Here is a 26,310-nt window from a genome sequence, read left to right on the forward strand (position 1 = left end):
TTAAAAAATCTTGTCCAAACCTGTGGTTTGTTCTTACTCAATAGAGAATGGTAACACTAATGGGATTTAAAACAGTTTTCCACCTCAACTTGTGAAATCTTAAATTAATGTTACATTTATGAGAGAATGATTTTGATAATAAATAATTGTATATGTTACTCATGGAATCACAATGCCAGCTAGAGCCCCAGAATGATATTGCCCATCCTCCTCCACCTAAAAATTACCTCAACAAATTACAATCATTCATTATTAAAGACCTCCAGGTAAAAAAATCTACAGCTTCCTCCAGTAATCCATTTCACTGTTTAACAGGAAGAATATTTTCTTTTATCCTGTAAGGAATAAAGAGGGTAGTAGTTTTGCTAAAGGTAGTAGTTTTACCAAAGGATAGACACTATTTGTTCTTTGCCAGTTTCCTCTAAAACTCACATAATTAGAAATTATGTTTAAATTATATTTACATTCTTAATTATTTCAGAAATATGTCCTATATAGTGACCTTTTTTGTGCTGTTCAGCTGTGACATTTATAGTATTAATGATATGTTACCTATCAAAACCAATTTAACTTGGTGATATCTCTTCCTACACGCTTACCTACTCAGGAATTCGTCTGACATCTCATTATAATCTTTGTTGTGATCTAGGCGCATCACACTTTTACTGGCTTGGGTTTCCACCTAGAAACAAGAAATTGTTTCCGTTGGACATTATGACAAGCTGGTGGTAACTCTTGTTCTTTGTGAGAACATCTACTACAATGTGCTAAAAGGAAATTTTATCAAAAGAAAATCAACAGCTATTAAATGTTATGTAATATTTATTTATTTTAATGAGTTTTTATTGAAAAGCTACTATGGGCATGACACTGGCTCTAGGTGCAAGTGCTCCTTCAGTGGGTTTTCTACAGTGTCACCTGTCTCAGACCATGAGAATGATCTTTTTATACCAAGATTTGCTGCCTGCCCATCAATCCATTGCTGGCATAAGTGAATTAATTAATTAAATGAGATATGGGTTAGAATTAACCACCCAGTGGCCAACAGTCTTCTAGACTTAGATAGAATCTATTAGAACCTCCATTCTCCTGGCATAGCTTTTAGGGTCACAGCCACACTGCAAAGAGGCACTGGTGCTTGATTTTTGCATATGACAACTGGCAAGCTTTACTTTAAACATTATTGAGTCTAAAACTAACTCACAATTCTGATTTAATTTGTCATACTACTTTTAGAGAAAAACAGTCCTAACCACCTTAGATGGCAGCAAAAATAATAACTCATTCGTTGAAACTTACAAAAGTTTTTAGGTTTACAAAATATTTTACTTGTATATGAGGTGGCTAATAACAGCATTTTGCAAAATGCCACTTTTCAGGTGGAGAAATTGAGACTAAAGAGAGTTCAGATGACCTCCCCATGGTTACCAAGCCATCTTCACACTGTGCTGCCTGCATCCTAGCCAGGCTTTATCTTCATTCTCTTTTCTCCTTCCTCTACCTATTCCCACCCTCATTGGATCCTTGGACTCTGTCTTAGGAAGCTGGGCTCTGAAAGTGAATTTTCACCTTCTCTTTTACCAAACCAGGCCTTCACACTATATATACATCATCTCTAGACCATGCCTCTGTAGCTGTCCCCTCCTTACCCTTTCAAGCCTTCCTTTATGCTTTACCTATTGTTTTTTCTTATTTAGAATATAAACTCCTAGAGGGCAGAGTCTTCTTTGCTTATATTTGTATCCTCAGCTCTTAGCACAATGGCTGGCATATAGTAAGCATTTAATAAATGCTAATTTTCCTCTCTCTTTCTCTTTCTTCTTCCTCCTCCTCCTCTTCCTCCTTTCCCCTTTCCTCCGTCTCCCCCCCGCCCACCATACTGTCTTTTAATGGGACATGCCATATTTCATAAAACTTTATTGAAAGTGAGATATTCCAAACCCTCCCTCTGGTGATTCATTTTAGTGCTTGATAATGAATTATAATGTCCCAGGTTGTTTTTTTAGTTATGATGTTAGATGTTACAGTATCTTGATTGGCAAAATTTTTGTAAAGTGAACATGTAGAGAGTATTTGTGTCAACCCTATACTACTTTTTCCAGTATATCATTTAGTACATACAACATAATCATCTTTTCATTTCACACATTTAGTCATTCTAATTGTATTGGCCTTTTTGCATTTCAGCTGAGATAAATTTTCCTATTTTGTAAAGATATGATCAAGTATCTTCCATTATAAAACTGTCAGTTTCATGCTAATGTAGCCTGGCTCATGGGGCCAGTATAAATAGCTTCTAGTAAATGTGCAGTTGTTTGACTGAATATAAAATACATTTGTAACAGGGAAATACCCAATATGGTAATCTCTGCCTTGCTTTTTTGGTGGTTCTTACCCACTTTAATTGTTTTCTCAATTATTATTTCACATACTGTGAAGTATACTTTTTTTCAAGAACAGTGAATCTTTTAGCACAATTAATATCCAGTCACTAAATAATGTGTCCATGCTTTCATATTACCAAAAGTCTATACCATAGAGTAGAAAACTCATTCAATTTGTAGTTAGGAGACATAGATTACCAATGTTATAGCAAGTATCTCTGCTCTGATACTTAATAGCTAACTAACTTGGGGGAAGACATTTGACCATTCTGAGCCCTTAACCCAGGCTCTGTACAGCTTGTGGGCCCTTTAGAAAGAATACTGTATGTAATTGGCACTCAATAAATGTTTGAACTGGGGACATTTCTTTCTGATCTCAGCAGTTTTTCTTTTTTTACTTTCCAGCACAGATTGTACTTTGACTCATAGTCCAACTCATTGGTTATAGTGAAGGAGGTGGAATATCCTTTCCACTTCAAGGCTTTCCCTCTACCACCGTCAATAGTTAGCCTCTCCTCCTTTGAGGTTCATTCAATCCATATTTATTATCCAATCAAGATTCTGATGCCTGTTTCCTGTCAGCCTCCAGGATAGTGTCCTTTCTTAATGAGTTTAGTGCCTAATTCACAGTCTTCCTCTTCTCTCTAACTCCTGTGCTCAAAATAAAAGGACTTCAGCATACATACTGATACTCCTTTAAACACTCTACTATCATAATTCCTTGGCTCACTCATTTGCTATGGCCTACTCTTCCACCTCACCTCCACTACAGAGGGAACAGATGGTCCTCCCCTTGATCTTGCCATCAGCCACAAGTATTCCAATTTCATATTTATGAACTCTGAAATGCCTGTATCTGATCATAATCTGTTATCATTCCTCCTCTCCCTCTGCCTTTCATCCCCTAACCCTATTCTTCACCCTCATCATGACTTTCAGCTCCCTACCCTTCACTTCTTTTCTAGGTTATCATCCTACCATTCCTAGGTTATCATCAAACTGGCTATATTCTCTTTCATTTCCTGACTTTACCCCTTAATGAACCAGTTCAACTCTATATTATACTTTTTTTTCAAGCCCTTTGCCATCTTATCCTGCCAAAGATCTTGCCCTTCCAAGCCTCAATCTTGGATTTCACCCACTATCTCCTGCCTTTTCTCTCTTACATGCTGCTGAATGGAACTGGAGAACATCACAAATCTCTGCTGAGTCCATTACAGGTTTATGTTAAGTAATCTCAACTGAGCCCTCAGTGTAGCAAGACAATCCTTTTACATTTCCCTAATTGATAGTCTTTCCTCAAATCTCTCACCACCCTCTCAGCTAAGAACCGTACCTTAAAAATAGAGGCCATTCAGGAAGAGCTTCCTCTTATCTCCTCATCTTCATCTCACATCCCTCAGATGCTTCCCCCTGCTGTCTCCTTCTTCCTTGTCTCACATGAAAAAGTAGCTCTTCTCCAGTGGCTCCAAACTACCTCCAGGATCAAATATAAACTCTTTGGTATTTCAGGCTCATTAGGAGCTTGGCACTTTCCTACCTTTCCAGTCATCATGTATCTTATTTTCCTCCATGCACTTTACAGTATAGCTACTCTGGCCTTCTTGAAGTTCCTCAGACATGTCGCTTCAGCTCCTACCTTTGCAGTGGTTCTCTCTTATATCTGTGATGCCCTGTCCCTCACCACCACCTCTTAGTTTCCCTGGCTTCCTTCAACACTCAGCTGAAATCCCATTCTTTTCAGGAGCTTTTCCAGTTCCTCAGATTACCTTTAGTCTGCTCTTGTTTATAGCTTATATGTACGTATTTACATTCATGTCATCTCTCTTATTAAAATGTAAGCTTCTTGAAAGTGGGAAACTGTTTTTGGGTCCTTCATATTGCCATGGTGAATAGCACATAGTAAGTGCTTAATAAATGCTTGTTGACTGAGTTGTTACTCTAATTCTTTTAGTTCCCCATTAATATTCTGACAGGCTCTTTAAAGAGCATCTCTTCATGTCTTTATAGTCACAACTGACTCCCTTTGACTAACTTCTTACTTTATGATACCATGTGATCTTTATGAATGATCCTCTTCCTGCTTCTTCTTTGGTCCTTTCATTTTTCCTGTTTTTTTTTCCTTCTTAGATCATAGAATCATAGATTTAGAGCTGGAAGGAATCTCAAAGGCCTTTTAGTCCAACCTTTTTTCCCTTATAGATGAGGAAACTGAGGCCCAGAGAGGTGAGATGATTTCCACATGATCACACAGGTCGTAAGTAGCAGGGCTAGATTCAGGTCTTGGACTCCGGATAGAGTGCAGTTTAATCTTTCTCTTTTTTATTAAATCTATCTGTTTCTTCACCCTTAATCTTTTTCCAAGTTCTCTCAAGTTTCCCTTCCCCCATTCAGTCTCTGACTTGCTTTACAATTCCTTCTTCACTTCAAGTCTTTTTATTTCTCCTGTTCCTCTTTCCACATTCAGTTGGAGGCAGATACCAAGCTGATCTGCATAACGTTATTATCAACCAGATGATTATGAATAGACATCAAAGTAATATATTCTCTGATAGGCTAAACTATAGTAACAAACCATACAATACACAAAGTAATTCAGAACAGATGGAGAGGTAGAAAATTTTGCTAGAGATTTAAATACAAATGCATGCCTTAAGGTCTTTAGTGTCTAATATTCTTTAAGGATTTTGTCCAAAAATACACTTGTATTATTCTTGCAGTCAATTGCAAAGCATGAAAAAAATAGATCTGTAAAAGAAAAATTTCATAAAGATTAAGATTTTATTCCAAGAATAAATTTGATCTTTTTGCCACACATAATGGTGTTTGTAGGTAATGTGACAGAATAAGATTTTTTCCAGAGTGTATTAAAAAAAATAATGTGAGAAAATTCTAGATTCTGTTTGGGTCAACATTAATGCAGTTAACTAGTTTGTTTTCTTAAAGGTAACTGACATCATGTTTTGCAAAATGACTTTAACAATTTAGTTTTAAAGTCTGTGTAAAATTTTCAAAATGCATCTTGTCACTTTAGTTTTCTGGGACTCAGTGTAATGCACAAAATGGATGTGTTAAGTTTCAAAAGAACAGCTAGTTTTATTTTTGGAGTTACCACAATAGAGTACAACTAGTTATATGGTGGTAAAGAATACTTTGTCACAAATGTAGCTAAATGTCATCAAGATATAACAAAAATTATCAAACTTTTCTAAATTATGTTTGAAAATATTAAAAATACCTTCTGATTTAAAGTAGTGTAATAGATTGAAAGTTGATGGAGGAAGAATAAAAAAAGAAAGGCGAATGAACTTAAAAAAAAAGGACAACATCATTGATGTAAGTCACTCATGAACATACCATATGGACTATCATGTCCAGCCAAGCAAATCTGACATAGACAATGAATGGATATGGCTCATTGGCAAATCATTTGGCATGGGAACGCGAACCTTAGTCAGACATCTTACCATCATCCTTCTTTTCACCTTTGCCTACTCCAGTCATTTGAACAATAAATAAGCAAAGCAAGCTACCATCATATGTTTAAGGAATAGAAATATTTAATCTAGTCTTGGAAATTAGCAAAAATTTACATGGGCCTAAGATCCAAGGAGAGCAGAGGAGTAAACAAAAGGTGAAATAAATAATTCTGACTTGACACTAAAACTACCTAAAAACAATAAAAAATGCTTATTTGTATATAAAGCTAAATAGCTAACAAATATAATAACATTTAAAAGTGATGAAGACCACTAATACCACATTGCTTCATTTTATAGTCAAAAGCATTAGCTGTGTTATTTGTTTTTATGACATGGTAAATATGAGAAAAATGGGAAAATTTTGTAAATTATAACTTTTACTTAGGTTGATAGATTTTAAAAGTCAATTTATCTGATTCAAGCCTATGAAAAAAAAAAAAAGAAACCTTCCGTTTCCAGAACTCAAATTTCGCCCATGCCTAGACCAGGGAACCTCTCCTTACTAATTGCCCAAGCTGTTACCCACTATCTATTGTCTTTCTACCATAGAAAGCCCCCAGTCTCTGAGCATTTATAACTCTCTGCACAATTCCACGTGCAGTCATTACTTAGGCAAACATTATTTACTTACAAGGTACAGGGTTAAAATCTGTACATTATTCAGGTGCTCAACAGTTAAACTGACTAGTTAAGGGGACTAGTAGAACTAGTCAGAATTAAGCTTTCTATTCTAAGCTAGCCTAATACTGAACACCAACCAGGATTTGAGCCTAACTCAACAGTTAGGGAGGCCAAGAGGGAGGCACTATGCCTTCCTTCTATTCTGAAGTCTTCCGTTGAATGTCTCATAAGCCACTGGAAGAATACCAGTGACTGTGGTATTCCACACCGTATCTGACCTAGCCAGGGTCTTCTACACATCTGAAAGGATAAAAATTATACCTGCCTAGTGTCTATAGTTACATGATTCCTCCACTCAAATTACACATGAAATATTATTTTATTACAAAGTTTGATTTTTTTCAAAGATGTGACAATGATGGCCATGGCATCAACTTTATTCTAGTTATTCTATCCAATAAAAATATTTTTGCTGTATAAATAATCATAAAAGAATGAGAGACTAAAATTCAAGATTTAATATTCTTTCCATTCATGATCAAATTCAGATATGTGGATATTGTTATTTACTATAAAAAGATTTTATCCTCTTATTTAATAATCTGGTATCTCACCTGTTTTTATTTTTCATTATTCAAATATTTTAATAATTGTGAGATTTGTTTCAAAACAACCTGTTTGAAACCCCACATCTTTAAAATAATTGTCTAAATTTACTTCATTATAAATGTTTTGTTAGATTTCAGTTGATTTTAAAAGTTATTAAAAATATCTTAATTCTTAATTGCAGTGGATTCATGTATTTGTTTTTTAAACCATTATTAGAACTGATCACTGAAATGTGTTAATATTCCTCTCTACATGCAAGACAAGTCTCACCTGTTTCTTGTTATAATGTTCAATTCAGGTTCTACATGGTCAGCTATTATGAACGGAATCACAGAATAGCAGTTGGAGCTCGCCATGGTTCAGTGGCCCTGTACGACATCCGGACTGGAAAATGTCAGGTAAATAAATCATTGTGACTTCCTCTCCATAAAGTGTGGAAGTTATTGAAAGCAAAGAGAGCCTAGCACTGCTCCATTTGACATGCTGAGCTGCTGGAACATTATGGATAATACTAAAAGGATCAATAGTTTAATGAAGGACTCTAAGAGTATAGAGCCCTACTGTCTTCATTCACTGGAACTGAAGGGCTGCCATAGATGGGTTAATAATAGGAACCCAAAGTAAGGTGTTACTACTCACAGACTATCCTGCAATAGCCTTATCTTTTAAAAAAAATTGTCTGGCATTATGCAGGATTCAGTTGTGTTGCTTATTTTGCCAAGTTTCTCTGTAAAAACAATTTATGATGCTTAATTTTGATAATAATATGACTTCACAAAAATAACTTTTCAAATGCTAACTAAGATATGATCTTAGCAGAACTAAGTTATTACCTAGTTCTAGACTTTTCAGCCAGATATATTGTGATCTGCTTTGAATTTTGAAATTAAAACTTAATATCTATTATTGTGCCTGAATGAAAATTAACCTTACCTGTGCTTGTGTCAGTGATGAGTTTTTCATTTTGATTCACACTTTCCTAGATTTCACTTTACATTATTACTTATGGTGGTGTATTACATATATGTTTGCTCTTTCAAAAATTTTAAGAGAATATATTTTCTCTTAAGAAATTCAGAACTGTTACCCAATTAGTTGAGATTTTGAATTGTTTGCTAAATTTAGCTTGAACACAGGGTAATTAAAAGATGAATTTAATAGAGAATTGGTTGAGCTTTTTAAAATTATTTGCTTAGGCTATCATGAATTATTGGATTTGTTTACATAAATTTTCTGATCTTGAGAAATGAATTTTGAAAACACTCATCAATCTTGACTATTGATTGTGTTCCTTTGTAGTAAGCTATATATTGCCGTGATGAAACTACCTTAAGTCTCTATTCAAAAACCTCCTTTAAATTATACTTAAATGCCCAGGGGTAAAAAATACAGACTCTTTCTGAGAGAAATTTTAAGTAGTAGAAAGAGAACTGGATTTGGAGTCAGAAAACTCAGGTCCAAATCCTTTCACTGCTATGTACTACCTATAGTGACTTGAAAAAGTCCCTGAACCTGTTGGGTTTATAAGTCGTAGTTGTTTATGTACTCTTTTTCAATGTTAATAAGGTGAAGAGCAAAAGTTTTCAAAAAATGGAAGAGAGTGGAATCCATTAATTATGGACTAGTAAACAACTTTTGTTCTTGGCAGAATCCTAAAATTTAGTTTTTAAAGATATTAAACCTCTAATGTTAGTTAAACATCTAGAGAAGGAAAGGTAGTTGAATTAAATCAGATGTTAAGTGATATGCCTAGCCCTGTTCTAAGCCCTGGAAATACAAAGAAAAAAGCTAAAACAACACCTGCCTTCAAGGAGCTAACCTTCTAAAGGGAGGAGACAACGTAAACATAAATCAATATGTACAATACACATACTGGTGGAAAAAGCCTTAGAGGAGAAGTCTCTAGCCTCTAAGGCAGAAGATCTCATCTTAGGATGTGTGCACTTATTTTTTTAATATTTTGATAACTATATTCCAATATGATTGGCTTCCTTTGAAATCCTATGTATTTTATTTTAGTCATTTAAAAACATTATTCTGAGAAGTCAGTAGGCTTTACTGTGACTCAAAAAAGATTAATTGAACCCCTGATCTAGAGGAACCAGAAAAGTCATTCTGTAAGAACTGTTGCTTTGAGCTGAGTCTTAAAGAAATCCAGGCCTTGTAATAAGTAGAGGCGAATAAGAACATCCTAGTCATGAGTTCAGCCATTATAAGCCCATGGAAATAAGGAGATTGAGCATCATTTATGAGGAATAGGAAGTAAGCTGGTGTGACTGGATCATAGATCCTAGGTCATAGAATATGCACATAAAAGGGAGTAATATATTTAAATACTGTAAAGGTAGTGAGGGGCCAGATTGTAAAGAGCTTTAAGTTCCAAATGAAGGAATTTATTTTTAATCTTAGAAATAATAGAGAGCTGTTGGAGTTTATTGAGTGAGAACATGTTAAGAACTATGTCTAATGAAAATCATTTTAGTAGTTATTTGAAGGATATACTAAAGTAGGGAGAAACAAGTTGGAGAATCTAATTAGAAGTTTATTAAAGTAATCTAGATAAGAGACAACAAGGGCTTAAATTCAGGTGGTGGCTGGCTCTGTAAATAGAAAAAGGTTAAGGCCTCTAAACTTATTAGTGTCCCATTCAACTAAATATGTCCAAAACTGAAGTTAATATCTTTCTCCTCTTCCCTACTGCTGTTGAGGGCATTACTATCTTCCTAGTCACTGAGGCACACAGCCTAGTTACCATTCTTGGCTCCCATCTGTCACTCTCCATATCCAATTTGTTTGGAAGACCTGTCCATTTTACCTTGTATATGCTTCCTTCTTTCCTCTGACATACCACCACCCTTGTATACTACCTCATCGCTCGGTGCCTGGACTATTGCAATAGCCTGCTGGTGGGTGTGCCTCTCACAAGTCTCTGCTCAATTCAGTTCATCTTTCACTCAGCTATCCAAGAGATCCGACCACATTATCCCTCTGCTTACTAAACTGTAATGGCTCCAGTGGTGCCATGAATAGAAGGGCTGGGCCTGGACTCAGTAAGATTAGAGTTCACATTTGGCCTCAGATGTTTATTAACTTTGTGACCCTGAAAAAGATATTTAACCTGTCTCTACCTCAGTTTCTTCATTTGTAAAATGAAGATAATAATAATACCTACTTCCCAGGGTTGTTGTGAGGATTAAATGAAATAACATTTGTAAAATACTTAGCACATTGCCTGGCGCAATGGCGTGAATGCCTACTAAATGCTTTGTATATATTGTGTTTGTATGTGTACATGTGTTTACATACAATGCACAAGTATAAATTTTTATACATCTTGTTCATTTTCTTCTGTTTTCTTATCCTTCTTAAATTTTCATCCTTTAATGCCCTTGGGATGACTGTGCTTAGCTGGATTTCTTTCTAGGCTTTCTTTAAACTAGTTTTACCCGCTGCTTTGTGAAACAATCCTGTTCATAATCATCCATCTTCTTTTTTCATAAGAGTTTACAAACTCATTTATATTCTAAACCAGTGTTGCCTTTGGTCACTATCTCTTTGTGTTTGGCAAGTGAGTCCAGTTTGTACTGATTAAGATGATTTTTAGACTCTTTTGGCTTCCATTTAACTTACATCAGTGTGACTTTTCAATGAAATCGTTATAATCAATGACAGTGTCATTTCTGCTGCCATTACTCATTTTTCCTTATCAGTTTCTTGTTTAAATAGTTCAAGATTAAATTGTTTCAATTGAATGCCAAATGTTTTTCTCATAATTATTCTTTGTATTAATCCTGATGGTCCAATAAGTCAGTGTTATGACTGGACAAAGATATCGAATTTAGGGATGACATTAATTTTCAGGCTTTTCCTGTCTTATAAAATGTAGATACTTTCATTCTTTGTGATGTTAGTCAGGTTTGTCCTTGGAAAGCAAACAGTCTATTTCCAGGTCTATACTTAAAAGTCTTCCAGCATCGTAAAACTGGCCAGAGCTTGTGCTCTGGTGGCATTGCCTTTGAAAGCCCAGGATTACTTCCCTGCTGTGATGAGACATCCAAATATGGCTTTGTAGAATGTTCAAGAGAATGTTGATGTTAAAAGTATGGACTTTGGTGGCAAACTTGGGTTTTTGAAAATGATTTCCTTGTATTCAATTCTAGACCTATGTCTTAGTCCAAGGGTTGGGAACCTACAGCCTCAAGGCCACATGTGGCCCTCTAGGTCTCTAAGTGCAGCCCTTTGACTGAATCCAAACTTCACTTGGACTCAGTCGAAAGGTCACACCCAAGGACCTAGAGGGCCACATGTGGCCTCCAAGCCACAGGTTCCCCACCCGTGTCTTAGTCTATCTGCAGATAGACCGTATCCAAGATGTATGTATTGATGAACTAATTCGATGTAAGGCCCATACAGTTAACATTTCAAAATGTGGGCAACATGAATCCTTCATCTACTTTGCCTTTCCCATGTGTGTTAATAATCTCTTGTCTTCAAGGCGGCTGTAGATTTGATTGAAGAGATCCTGTAGTATTTTCATGTTTCGGTGCATTCCATAGATCATAAGATCGCTGGTTTAGAGGTGGCAGGGACTTGCGTATCTTCGAGAGGGACCCACTCATTTTACAGATAAAGATTTGCCATGGGTCAGAGAGCCAGGCTTGAAGGCCTGTTTGAAGCATTGCGCTGTCGGTTGGCCCATAGCAGCATACGTGAGTATCTGGAACTTCTATTTTGACTGTGTCATACATCTTCCATAACACTTGGGCATCTCCCTCTTTTATCCTTCTCCTGTGGTAACAAGAAGATCACTGAGTAATTTCTCCGATTTCATCTAGTAAGGAATCTTGAATGGTTCTAACATATGTAAGGGAAGCACCTTGTTGGAGGAGAGCCTTTAAGTAAGCTGATTTTATCCTACCAAATCAAGCACTTTTTTTTAAAATCAAGCAGTAAACACAATGAGATCTTACATTCTCTATAGCTTTCATTTAGTCGTGTAACTGTAAATATGTATGGTCTGGTGTTAAGAATCATTTATGTCAGTCTGCCCATTTTGTTCTCATTTTCCCCCAAGAAAATGCTGATTAAATGCATAAACTGTTCTCATAAAGGCTCTCTAAAAATGACAAAGTTCACTTGTGGATCAGGAGAAACCGATGACTTTTCAGTCACCTTTTTTCAACACTTCTGGAGTCTTCCATTCTCCTCAAAACCTCACCTTTTTCACCTATAAAATAATATTCTTAGCCAGCTTCCTAGGGTTATTGTGGGAAAACATAAAAAAAACTCTAGAAATGTAAGTTGCTATTATGTGCTATATCTTGTGAATTAATCCCTGAATAATGCCTTTAAAACTATGTCAGTCCAAGCATGAATTTCCTTTATAGTTTTAGTTAGGTCCAGCTCTTCCTCCCAACTTGATTTTCTTCTAATGCCTCTCCTTTTCTGAAACATTGAATACCGAGGTGAATCCAAGTCTGGTGTTCCCAATAATTGGCCCAGGGAATACAAATTTGACCACAGAAATGTATTAGCTGAGTAACTGGACAAGTCACCACTTGCCTCGGTTTTCTCATCTGTAAAGGCAGGGAGGTGGGTAATAATAGCATCTCCTTCTCAGGACTGTTGTAAGGATGAGATAATAGTTATAAAGCACTTTGCAAACCTTAAAGCACTCCCCAAATGCTGGTTATTATTAATATTGTTGTTGTTGACTTTGGTCGTCTAGCTGACTAGACAAGCAATTCTTTCCACCCTCACCACTCTATGAATATCACTTTGGAAGCTACATACTGAGACGGAACAACTTTACTTGATAAAACAATATTATTCTTAGGTCGAAGACATAAATAGTTGTCCTCCCTGACTGACACCTCTGTATTATCTTTCAAGGTGCATATGTCATCACCAATATAGCTTTAAGGGGGCACGCAGTCTCTATTTTGCTTGCCATAACTCATTCTGGACTTGAGCCCTTTCAACCATCTTTTTTGAGATGTCACTTTTTACAACTTATCATTTTTTGCTTGGCCTTGCTTTAATTTTCTATGTTCTTTTTGCACCTGTGTTCAGTGCAAAGTCCCCTGTACAGCCAGAAGTAGTTAAAATAAATAACTTGTGTAATTGCAAAATGTTTACTAAAGGAACGAGCAAAGTAGAACTGGATGAATCAGAGAAGACTTGTTGAACAAAGGTAAGTTTTTGGAGTAACTCTAAACAATTTGATTGGTTATCAGTTGGCAGGGGAAAGTTCGTCGAGGGAAGGGGTTGAGGATCTAGGAGACACAAAGAATAGCAGATGCTTGGGTTTCTCTAGAAGGGTAGAGACCGTGAGGTGGTGGAGCATTAAGGTTAAAGGGGAGAGAGGGACTAATTGAGAAAGATGCCTCTCTTTACAAAAAGCAAGCTATTGATGATTAAAGTGCTAAGTCTGGGATGTGTGAAAAAAGAGGCCAGTGGACCAGGTGAAGCAGATAACTTCATGGCTGACAGGTTTTAAGGGGAAGATCTTGTCAACCCTTTCTCCTTCCTTCCTTTTAGATTGGTTGGTGGAGGGTACAATAAGAAAAGCCAAATCATGCTTCCCAGCCTCTGGCTTTGGCTACTACTCCTCTCACCTCATTTTTCTCCTATTACTTTAGGATGTTTGCAGAGTTTATTTTTGTCCCTGAAAAGCACATGGCTTCCAAAATCTGTGAAATTTCTTCTCTTCTTTGTCATTCTTAAGTATGTATTGAAAACCAGAGGTATAGATGGACAGCCTAGTTAATGGTCTTAAATATTTAGAGCCTGGGGTGGGACGAGGGTGGGGAAGAAATCTACAGTAAAAATCTTCCCACTGCTAACATTTGCCTCTGGTTTGGCACGCTTGCCAAAATAGCTTATCTTACAGGTTTTCCAATACTTTAAAAATGAGTTCCCTTTTATAACCACTGGCTGCATTGATAGATTCTCTCAGGCTACTAGCTAATCATCTATCTAAAGTTAGTAGCAATGTGAGAAAAGCTCATATTTTTAATTTTTAGTGTATTTTCTTAAGCAAGATATTAGAATAAGTTATTTTGGGTTTCAAGTTTTAGGCTGCAAGTCCCCCTTTCCTTTCTCCTGGGAGCCTTTATTTCTGATACATGATATTCCCAACCACTAGAAACCTACAGCCAGAGCTTTTCTTCAGTCCCCCAAATTTATCCCAAAATGATGAGTAATTCTTATATCAGCTAAAATAGAGGTGGGGAACCTAAGGCCTAGAGGCCACATGTGGCCCCCTAGGTTCTCAAGTGCAGCCCTTTGACTGAGTCCAAGTTTTACAGAACAAATCATTTTATTAAGTTTGGATTCAAATGGCCATACTTGAGGACCTAGAGGGCCACATGTGGCTTTGAGGCCACAGGTTCCTACCCCTAAACTAAAACATAATCCATGAGGAGAAATCAAGTTCTTACAGGTGACTTCTAGCTCTAATTCTAGTTCTATATTGCCATAAGACTGAGAGTCTTCTTGTCATCAGGACCCTGGCTTCCTTTTGGTTCAAAATCCCTATATACTCTAGATTAGAGTTTTAGTCTCCTAGATTTGCAACTTCAGGATGGTCTTAGACTCTTCCTGCTCTTTTGTCACCATCCTAACATCAGCCCTTTGATTCTTCTTTAGTCATACCTGAAAAGCCTTTCTTTCCATGGCTCACACCCTGGTTCAGACTCTTATTGTTTCATGCATAGACTTACTGCTTCATTTGTAGGTGTAATCAACTTCTCACTGGTTTCTTTGCTCACATTTTCTCCACACTTAGTCCTTACTCCCTGTGCTGCCATCTGATTTGCAGGTGGGGTGGGGAGGAAGAAGGCTGGAATAGTGGTATAGAGAACTCCTGGTGAGAAACTTTCTCTTCCAGTAAAAATGCGTGCCTGCTTTGCAATTTAGAGTCTTAGTTGGAGGGAGGGGGGCGAGCAGGGGATTAGAGATTAAGTGACTTGCCCAGCATAACATAAACAGCAACCCTGAGGGTCTTCCCCTCCCTGTTTGATTTTTTTTTTTTTATTAACGGGACCATCCCTTGACTCACTTCTTAAACAGGTGTATTTACTGAATGGGTGTTGCCTCACTCAAAGTGAGAACCTGAAAAGACCTAAGCTTAAAAGGTCCAAGGTTTCACACTGCATCTATGTGTCTTGATCAGTATCTGGCCACTGGACCCAGATGGCTCTGAAGGAGAAAGTGAGGCTGGTGACTTTGCACAGCCCTCTCTCACTCAAATCAAAGTCAATTGCGAGTCATGTTATCATCTCGCTGATGTCATGGTCCTCTTTGAGAAGGAAGGACAAACCACAACCACAACTGATTTTCCTAAATGCTTGATCATATCACTTCTTAAATAAGCACTTAAAGTGGCTCTCCATCTTAAACTTGGCATGTCCCCAATGCATTATCTTTCCTCTGAGACTCTTCCCAACTCGCCTGTTTCTGTTAAAGTGACCACCATTTCAAAATTTTCCCTGGGTTTGTAAACTTGTCATTATCCTCCATACTTCACTATCACTAACCCCACATATCCAGTCAGTTGCCAAATCTTGCCATTTCTATCTTCACAACATCTCTCCCATCTGAACTCTTCTCCTTAATTCATGTAGCTATCACCTTAGTCCATCCCATCGTCCCCTCTTACCTAAATTTTGACAGTAGATTCCTGACTGATCTCCCTGCCTCAGGTTTTACCACTCCATTTTGTCCTATACAGTGATACCAAACCAGTTTTTCCTTAAGGACAGAAGCTCTATATCATCTTTCCCAATCTGGCTTTCCAGCCTCATTGAACATTATTCTCCCTCCCACATTCTGTGATCCAGCCACACAGCTCTCCATCTGACATTCTCTGCCTTTGCCCTTCCCAGATGCCTAGAATGTATGATGCCCTCTTTACTTCCATTTCATAGGAGCCCTCTCTTTAAGATGCAGCTCAAGCACCATCCTCTTCATGAAACCTTTCCTAATCTCCCAAATACTGATGCTTTCCCTCCCAAACTACCTTGTATATATTTGTATTTATTAATTCTATATTTATGCTGTTTATATTTTTATATGTATTTGTTGTACTTTCTATTAGAGCATGAGGTTCTTCAAGTAGAGGTTGTTTTATTCTTGGTAATTATATCCCCAGCACCTAGTACAATGCCTTATATGTAGGAGACACTTAATAAATACTTGTTGATTGATTTTTTTTTATGGAGTAAAATCCAAATTTCTCAACTTGATATTTAAGGCCCTCTTTACTCACAATGCACTTCTTTATTTCTTCTAGTTCTTCTACAAGCATCCTGACCTTGCTACTTACTGTCATTGCCACCTTAAGTAAGTTAATTAATACGTCTGGGGCTTAGTTTTCTCATATATAAAATGAGGCCTTTGGCTTTCGTGACCTCCAAGGGCCCTTCCAGTTCTAGATTTATGATCCTATGGTTCTCTGATCCTCTGTCTGTCCACCATCCTAGAAGTACAACTTTTTTGTACTTTATCACCTCAAATTTACTCATGCTGTTACCCCAGCATAGATTGCCCATCCATCCATCTAGCCATATTCAGTATATTCTTCAAAACTATCTGAATTCTTCTGTGACCACTTTAGTCTACAGTTTCTTTATCTGCCGTTGATTCACTGTAACCTTTATTGCCTGTGCCACTTATTTATTAAATAATGCCTTGTATTACTTTTTTAGGCAATCAAATACCCTCAACCAGGTTATACCTTCATTTAAGAAAGCATAGAATAGGGGAAATATAACTAGATTTTTATTCAGAAGATCTGAATTCAAGTCTTAGCTCCAACGTTTATTAGCTATCTGACTTAAGCAAGGTACTCTAAGCCAAAATTTCTTCATACGTAAAATGGGGGTAAATATACTTGTCCTCTCTGTCTCACAGATTTTGTTTTGGGGTTTTGTTTGGGAGGGAGCAGGTTTATAAATGTTAAAATCACAGATCCTTGAAACAGTATTTTATCAATGTTTGTATAAGCACTGTCTATACAAATAATCTCTTTTTACCCTGGTAGACAGGTTTCATGAGTCACCCAACAAACTGTCTTGTCATAGCCAGTCATTCTCATGATGAGCCTCTCTGAATTTAGAATGAACCTCAGATAATAGAAATAGTTGCCTGCTGGGCCTAGACATTTCAGTTTCTCAGAACTTAAAACTTTATTGAGGTAATTTTCAAGAAGCCAGGGTCACCTCTATGTCACAAATGAGGTATTGCAGTTAGACTTCCGTGGAGGAAAACACCATTTACATGAAAGTTATGATGATGGTGCCTGTATCCCCCATAGTGCCTTGCACCTGTTAGATGCTCAGTAAAAAATGTTTGTTTTCATTGAGGTGTAGTGAGCACTGTAGACAACTGGTGCAAGGGAATTAGAAATAAGTTATTTGGAAAGGACTTTGTAGGACACAGTAAATGATGAGCGCATCGGGATCTTAAAAAAAAGTGAGAAATTATTAAAAAATACCATTTGAATTAGCCTTTTTTATTTTCTAGAGAGAACATCCAAATAGAATGCAGTTACATCCAGGAGAAGCTGAGAGCAGCTGCCTACAAATAAATGCACAGTTCTTGAAACTGGGGACAGACATCCCTTAACGTATAAAAGTTCATTTATGAATCAGATGTTTGGGACAAGGAATATATTTTCCAGTAGAAATAATTATAGTTTCCCAAATGAGCCCATAAAAATATTTTTAACCCACAATGCAACTGAAATCCATTATTTTTGCAACCTAAAATAATTGACAATATGTTGTAATACTTGTAACTGAATAATGTTGAAATTCAAAACTGAAATTAAATCTTTATTTTTTCTTGAATGCTACTAAATTCTTAAGTTAAAAGCAAGTTTAATTGAAGGAGGTTGATGGGGTAGATGTAATCATTGAATCACAAAGCTGAAAGGAACAACACAGGACAACTCTTTACTTGAAGTATAAATCCGTTTTATAACATTTATGGATAGGTGATCAGACTTCTTGAAAAGGCCTGCAGTGTCAAGAGGCTATGCATTATCTTCGATTAGACGAAGCATTCCATTATGGGAAAGCTGTAATTGTTAAGAAATTCTTCCTTTTGTGGAGCCGAAATCTGCCTTCTTATAGCTGCTACAAATTGGTTTTAGAACTCTCTTCTAAAAGCAAATAAATCTAATCCCTCTTCCATAGTGATATTGTGATCCTACTCCCTTTCCCCACAAATCATCCTTTGGGACTCGATTATTCTATTTGCAAATGCATCTCATAATTAATTTAACAAACGCTTAATGAATGAGCACCCACTCTGTGTAGGACACTTGCTAGGCGCTAGGGGAGATATAAAGTTTAAATAAGGCAAGGTTCTTTCCCTCATGGAGCTTATTTAAAATGAGCGGTGGCAATGAGACAAACACAAATAATTATAGTGCACAATATTCTATGAGCATACTAAAAGTCTTGTTTGAAGGCAAAGGAGAAAGGCATAGGGACAGTGTGTAAAACACATAGAGGGTTGGAGGATGTAGAGTGTGTTCCACTTCAGAGAGCAGTCCACTTTAGTAACAGCATAGAGTATATGGAGAAAAGTAATAGAAGGTAAAGCTGGAGAGGTGGGGTGGTACCAAATCATGAAGGGCTCTCGTTGCCAGAAAAAAAGAATTTAAATTTTATCAGTAAAGCAGTAGGGAGTCACTGAACATTTTTGAGCACAAAGGGGATATAAAAATCTATTTATGGAAGATTAATATGGCACCTGTATGAAGGATGGATCGTAGAGTGGAGAGATTAGAATTGGGAGGACCTTTTAGTAAACTATTATAATTGTTGTTCAATGGGAAGAGAAAAAGGAAGGGATAAGTGGTACACACAGTTTGGAGGTGAAATTGGTTGTAACTAGCAACTGTTCTGACATGAGAAATGAGTGAGAATGTATTGTAATGGCTAGTTAAGGTCCAAGAAGTAACTGTTGAGTCAGTCCCAAATCATGGAGTTTCACTTGTAATGGTGAGGATTTGCGCTTTCTCCAGGGCAGCTACTTGCCTGACAAACAAAATGATGATCACCTCATTTCCAACCAGCATACAGATCAGGGAGAATTTTGTAGTGATCTGCATGGAGTATGTGATATTAATATTTCTTCCATGGCTAATAGACCATTATCTGTGTTTTGTCAAAGCTAGTCTCCTACCTAAAAAGATTTCACTCACCAGATTATGAAAGAGAAAAATGTTTATATTAGCACAAATGGAAAGAGGGTTTCAGTATGAAAACAAAGAAGAAAAAGCTTCTGAAGGAAAGGAATAATGACCCATATGGGAAGTTTTAATAGTAGTAGAATGTGATACAGAGAAAGAGAAAGATCACCAAACATTGGGAATGAGCCTGTTACCAAGAAGGAGAGCACTAGAATCTCTGAGGAGAAAGCAGCCACTTCTCCTCAAAGGATAGTGATGTGGATCCACAAGTAAGAGAAATAAGGCTTTACAATCGCAAGTGGTATTTCTACTATTGCTGCCCATTGAAGACAAGGACTTTGGAAGAAAGAAACAGATTTGAAAAGTGAATAATTAGTTAAAAAGATGACTTCTGAGAATGAGATTTGGGTTTCTGGAAGGCGGCTTAAACTATAAGCATGGAAACACAGTCAGAATTCATTTGCCTGGAATCTTATAGATCTTAACAAAAGGGCTTTAAACTGAAAATGAAAAGGTTCAGAGAAAGGGTAAGAATGGGACCTGTGATTTTATTAGGAAACTCCCTCTAATAATATAGTTTTAGTACTTCTGTAACTTAGAGCTTTCAAGAATTAACTAGAGTAGAGATGTTAACCTGCCAGAACAAGATTAAAATGTAATTGGTAAAATATTTAACAAAATAAATAAAAACAAACAAAACACAGCTAATGTTCATTTGTGGTTTTCTAAATCAATATATGGCCCACAGAGATCAGGTTCCTCTTTGAGTTTAATGCCCCAGCAGTATTGACCTAGCACTGATAGGTTAAGCATCCTTCCCAGGATCACATAACCATTATGTGTCAAAGTCAGGACTTGAAAAAAGCAAACAGAAAGCCATCAATCACATGCTCATTAGTTTTTATGCTGCTGAAGAACTGATGAGATTATTGAGTGAGAAAGTGTAGAAGAGACACAATAAAAGAGGGTCCAGAACAGAGCCTTGGGAACATCCCCTGATAGAGCACGAGGTAGATGAAGAGCCAGGAAAGGAGACTCAGAAGTGATCAGACAGGTTGGTGAGTCAAGAGAGAACCATGTCATCAAACCCAGAAAGGATTGAAGAGGAGAGTGCTCTAAAGTGTCAAATACTCCAGAGAAGTCAAGAAGGGTGAGAACTGAGAGAAAGCTGTTGAATGTAGCAATTAAGAGATCATCGGTAACTTTAGAGAGAACAGTTTTAATTGAGTGATGAAGTCAGTTTGGAGATTGTTGAGAAGTGAGTGAGAGAAAAGGAAGAAGAAGCAATGAATATAGATAAATGAATTTTTCTAGGTGTTGACAGGGATGGGACTATAGGGGGAAGGGATAGTAGGGTCACATGAGTCTTTCTTCAGGGTGGTAGAGACTGCAACATGCAAACAATTTGAAGTTAGAGGGCAAGAGCCAGTAAAAAGAGAGAAAATAAAAATTAGAGGGAGACAGAGAAGGGATGATTATGGGGACAATCTGCTGAGAGTGACAGGACAGAGACATAAATTGAAAGGGTTGGCCTTAGTAAGGAGAAGGGCTCCCTCTTTTATAGAGACTGAAGTTGAGGAAGAGAAATTGGGGGATGGTGATTAAGAGGTTTTGATGTAAATACAGGGATAATACCTGTAAACTCTGCCTTGCAGGATTGTTGCAAAATTCCAGTAAAATGCAGATATTTTATAAGCTGTAAAACACCATACTTGTGACGATAATTTTTATTTTATATCTCTCTCCTTTATGACATATCCTTTCTTCCTTCCATTTTACTCCTCTACTCCAATGCCAAAAATAACTTTCAATAAATCTAGTCTGAATTTTTTTCGGTGGATACTTCTATCATCCTAAACTATTCTATAAATATGGAGATTTTTAACTTTCAGTTTTATAAAACTAATGAGTGTGTGATTAATGGCCATGGTTTTTTTGTTTTTGTAAGTGCACTACTTTCCATGTTTCTGAGTAGTTTTAAGTTGATCTTGTGTTCATTAATCAGTACTCTAAATAGTAAATCTGTTGATTTAACCTCACCCATTTGCATATGTTTCAGTCTTCCTTTACCTTTTTCTCTTTATTGGGTTTCCAAGGATTTTATTACTTTCTAATTCTCTGATTTTATTTTCCTCATTTGGTTAGAGATGAATTTTGAAAAATAAAATTAATTGCTTTAACACTCATTTCTACTTTTTTATTTGATAGCTGATCTCATTTTGTTCTGTATTCATGATTAAGTTCCCAAGTAGCTAATTACATTACATTCTCTTCTTTTTATCTGTGGTGTCGCACTTTGTTTTATCCCTTTATTGTTCCTTTCAAATTTGATATTTCTTAGAACAGAATTCTTTATCTGCTCTTTGTTTTCTTGCATTATAAAATCAAGTTCTGTATAAATCAGAAAGATTTTATGCTACATGAAGAGCTAGGGAGCTTTAAAGTTATCAGAGTAACTCCAAAATTAGGATTTTTTAAGTTTTATTTCTGTCTGATTTTGATTAGATTTTGAACTGGTCTAAAAACTCATCACCCTTTTTCACCTCCACATCTGCCAGGCTATGGCCAATGCCCAATTCAATTTCTTCTTTTTTGTTAAAATGAAACTCCCTGTGAAGTTTGTTTCCTTACCAAAACACACACATGCACATGTATGAACACACATACTCAAAGAGAGGGGAGGGGGTGGGGAATGAAGATAGAGTAGTGAGTCCCTGTCAGTCAAGATTGGATTTTCCATATAAACTTCACTCACTTATGAGAAGCTGAGGTATAGTGACCTAGCCTTGAGTGTTAATACTCAGAGATGAGGGAAGAGAAACATGTGAAGTGGTCTGGGGAGGTAGGATCCACGTGTCTTTCCTTTTCCTTTTGAATGGGGCAGCATCTTTTGGATAAGCATTTGTCCTGGGTAGGAGGAGGTAGAACTCTAAAGCGTGCCTTTTTTTTTTAAGGGAGAGGGGCATTCTTTCTCCTTTGTAATAAAATATTAACTTCCAAAAGAGACAAAGGATAGCCAGTTCTGTTCCTTTGGAACTATATTATAGGAGTGAAGCAGGATACTTGACAGTCTGTCAGAAAGAACTTCAGCATACTGGAAATATAAACTTATGTTATCATCTTTTAAGTTGTGCTGGTAATTACATATCCTCTAAAGTTACCTAATCATCTTTGATAAATTTACATTTTTGTAGTTGTTTTGGCTCTCCCAAGGATTTTTTTTTCATTTTGAGAAACTAGAGAAAATCTTTGGGAACTATGAATATTTTTGTTCACTCATTGATAAATGATGCGATAATAAAGTAACTACTTTAGAGGAGAGAACAAGATATTCCTAGGTAACTTCAATGTATGCAAGGCATTTGCTTCAATGCAATCAAAAAGCCACTCCTACTTTAAAGCAAAACTTCAGGGACCCTCTCAACAACAGCTCTACACTAATATCCCCAGGAATGTCCCAAACAGCAAATATGTAGAACAGTTATATGAAGGACTAACATTTTCTTTGAATACAGACCTCAGGTATGTGCAGAATTCTTTGGACTACAAGGAAAGGAAGCCTGCTCTTCCATGTTACTTATGGCAGCATTGTGTCATTTCAGTGATACAATAAATAGGACAGAAGTTTGAGCTTAGTATGTGAAGCAATAAGTTAAGATACAGTGTGGCGTGGTAAATAGATTAAGAGCCTTTCTCAGAGTTAGGCAGATACTGGCTGTGTTACCCTGGGAAAACCACTTGACCTTCCAGTGCCCCACTTACTGCTTTAAGTTTATAACCTGTGGAACAATTGCTGATTTGCACTGGTAGCAGGATTTTCTTTACTGAAAGTTCCCTATACCAGTGAAATCAAAGATCCAGACCAAGAAAAAATTAAGTTGAAACCCATGCATCAGAGAAAATGAGTTTGCATAATATACAGTGGTGATCAAGTAACTAAGGATTTCTTAAGCACCTATTTTGTATGAGGCATTGTGATAGGTTCTGGGGATACAGACAGAGAGCTTACATTCTATCAGCGAGACGGAATGTACATGAATGAATGAATAAAAAAATTTATTAAGTTCTTAATATATTTTAGCCATCTGGCTTCCCTTCACAGCAGATAAACTGCAGATCAGAGAAAATGAGAGAGGTGTCTCTGAACTGAAAAAGGGAAAACACTTTCCTGGTTTGCATAGCATAGCATAGCATAGGCTACTGACCTTGTCTTCAATTCCTTGCAAAACTTTAGAATGTATTATTCAAAGGAAGGTTAGTAAACACCTAGAAAAGGTGGTACAGTGGTCACAAAAAGCTCCTGGATTCATGACTTCCATTTATTGTACTATCTTAAGGCTTGCAAGCACTTTACTTGTGTTCACTTACCTGATTCTCACAACCACCCTGTGAAGTAAGTACTGTTATTACCTCCTTGTTAGAGTTGAGGAAACTGAGGTAGAGAGAGTTTAAGTGACTTGTCCAGTGTCTGCAACAGGATTTAAGCCCTGGTTTTCCTGATGCTAGGTTCTTCACTCTATCTGCTTCAACAGCAGGCTGCCAGATCAATTTTGTTTTCATTCATGACAAGCTTACTAGACTGGTGGAAATAAAGTGAATGCTATGTATATAAATTACTGAGACCTTCAGTAAAGCATTTGATAAAGTCTCACATGTTTTGCTTGTGGACCAAACATAGAGATATCAGCTAGGAAATGATACAGGTAGATAGATTTAAGACTAATTGAATGGCTGACTCCAGCAGTTACTTATTGGTACTTTGAATGATTCAGGAATCTGTCCTTGGCCATTTGCTATTTAATATCTTTATTAATGACTTGAACAAAAATATGGATACCATGCTTAAATTTGCATATGACACAAAATTAGGATGGATAGGTTCCAAAGCCAAAAAACTTTGATAGGTTAGGACACTGAGGTAAGATTGAGGACTGAGCCTCTGATTTCCTAAATATAAAGAACTCCCAAGTGAGGAAACTTCTACTACCCCACATAGGTCAGCTCCTTTTTCTGTAACTTACAGTCTTAACAGTCACTAAAGTCTCATCCAAGGTCACACAGTCAGTCTATGTCCAAGGCAAGACTTGATCCCAGGTCTTCCTAGTTCTGAGGACAGTATTCCAGTCAATGACACTACCATTGGACAGAATTATCTAAATTGAAATTTAATCAGAATAAATATAGTCTTACACTTAAGTTACAAAAATCAACTTCACACTACTATTTGATACAGTGGGCATGACAAGATAGCAGTTCTTCTGAAAAGAAAAAAAAAGATCTTAGTGATTAGTCACCTGCATACTTAATAAGAATTAACAGTTTGATTCAGCAGCCAAAAGTTAATGTGATCTTAGAATGCATTAAGGGAGACAGAATGTCAAAGACTAGGAAGGTGACAGTCTCACTGTACTCTGCTCTGTTCTGATGACATCTGGCATATTGTGTTCAGTTCTGGAAAAGGTATTTTAGGATGAACATTAAGAAGCTGAAAAGTATCTATGTAAGGATGGCTGCAATGGTGAGCTCCTTTGAAATCCTGCTACATGAAAATCACTTGAAACGAGTGGTGATATTTAGACTATAGAAGGGAAAACTTTGGGGAAACATTGTATCTGTCTTCAAGTATTTGAAGGACAGTAAACTTGTCCTGCTTGATCCAAAGAGCAGAATGGATGGAAATTGCAAAGAGGCAGATATAAGCTTGATGTAAGGAAAAGCTTCCTAACAATTGGAACTGTCCTGAATTGGAAAGGGCTGCATTGGGAGGTAGTAGATTTCTCCTTACTAGTTAGGGGACTCCAAGCAAAGTCTAGACAACCTCTGGGTATAACCTTGTTGAGTTTATTATGGAAGGGATCCTTGTTTAGTTATAGATAGGGACGGGACCTATGATTTCATTGGTATAGATAGCTACTTGATAAGGAAACTCACTCTACTAATGCCAGTGTGTACCTTTCTTTGCCCTTCTTAGAGAGTTGCTTAGAGCATTAATAAGTTAAATCATTTGCTTAGGATCACATAGCTATGAGTTTGACTAAAAGGTCTCCATTTTGGGAGTATGTCCCTTCCAACTCTGAGATTCTCCAAACTTGGCGTCAGTGTGGAGGGCATGGGAGGAGGTAGGAAGGAGCCCTTAAACTGCTTCACCTGGATGATAATGGGGGCACAATTTTTCAGTGGGTTACTATTCTTCCTCAGCATAGATCACAAATTTAATTTAATAAATATTTATTAACTGCAAGGAACTGTTCTGGACCTTGGGGTCACAAAGATAAAAAAGATAAACAGCCCTTGCCCTCAGGAAGCTGACTTCCCATTGACAAATACAGCATGTGACAGAGGAGTAAATAGAAGAGAACTTGAAAAGGAGGAGATATATAAGATGGTACATTTAGGGTTTAGTGCGGTCAAGTGGAAAGTTGTTTTTGTTGTTTGTTTTTTGTTTTCATTTTAAGATGGGGACAATCTGGGCATGTTTGAAAGCAAGAGAAAAGAAATCATTAGATTAAAGCTCCTAGTGTTTCATTTCTTTTGCTACCAAAATAAATATTTTTAACCTTTGCTTATGATTATAGGTCACCTTACATCCCATGGTCCCAGAGATGATATCCCAATCCCATTAGCAAACTCTTAAACCTCCTACTGGAAAGATGTACTATAGTTTTTAGGTTCTTTCTAATGAAAGCAAAAATGAAAAATGCTCACCTATCTGTATTCTGCCTGGACCTGAGGTCATTCCTTGGGTTTGGTCTTTTTTTTAACCTTCAACGTTAATTTGACCTGTATTTAAATGTAATAGTTAATTTCTAGAAACAGGTTATTTGAAGAAAATATCATAGGATAGGTCATTCTTAATATTCTCCTAATCACATAGGACATTGCCTTATACACAGTAGGCATTCTATAAATATTTCTGCTTCTGAAACTACAAATATGTCCTCCTATAAATCTTTGAATGAGTCAAGATACAGTAAATTTTAGGTAAACATTACTGGGAAATGCCCAAACA

The 26,310-nt window shown here is 36.8% G+C and overlaps 1 protein-coding gene across 2 annotated transcripts in view; it reads left to right on the top strand.

Moving 5' to 3' along the window:
* The window catches only part of WDR7 (WD repeat domain 7), a 489,834-nt gene that overhangs the window by 398,642 nt on the left and 64,882 nt on the right, over window positions 1-26,310 (top strand). For both annotated transcript variants that reach the window (XM_036757317.1, XM_036757326.1), the window contains one exon: window positions 7,395-7,494. In XM_036757317.1, coding sequence (XP_036613212.1) covers window positions 7,395-7,494 — 100 coding nt within the window. The remainder of the gene's footprint in view (window positions 1-7,394; window positions 7,495-26,310) is intronic.

The sequence above is a fragment of the Trichosurus vulpecula genome, chromosome 1 (assembly GCF_011100635.1).
Source record: "Trichosurus vulpecula isolate mTriVul1 chromosome 1, mTriVul1.pri, whole genome shotgun sequence".
In the NCBI taxonomy this organism is placed as follows: Eukaryota; Metazoa; Chordata; class Mammalia; order Diprotodontia; family Phalangeridae; genus Trichosurus; species Trichosurus vulpecula.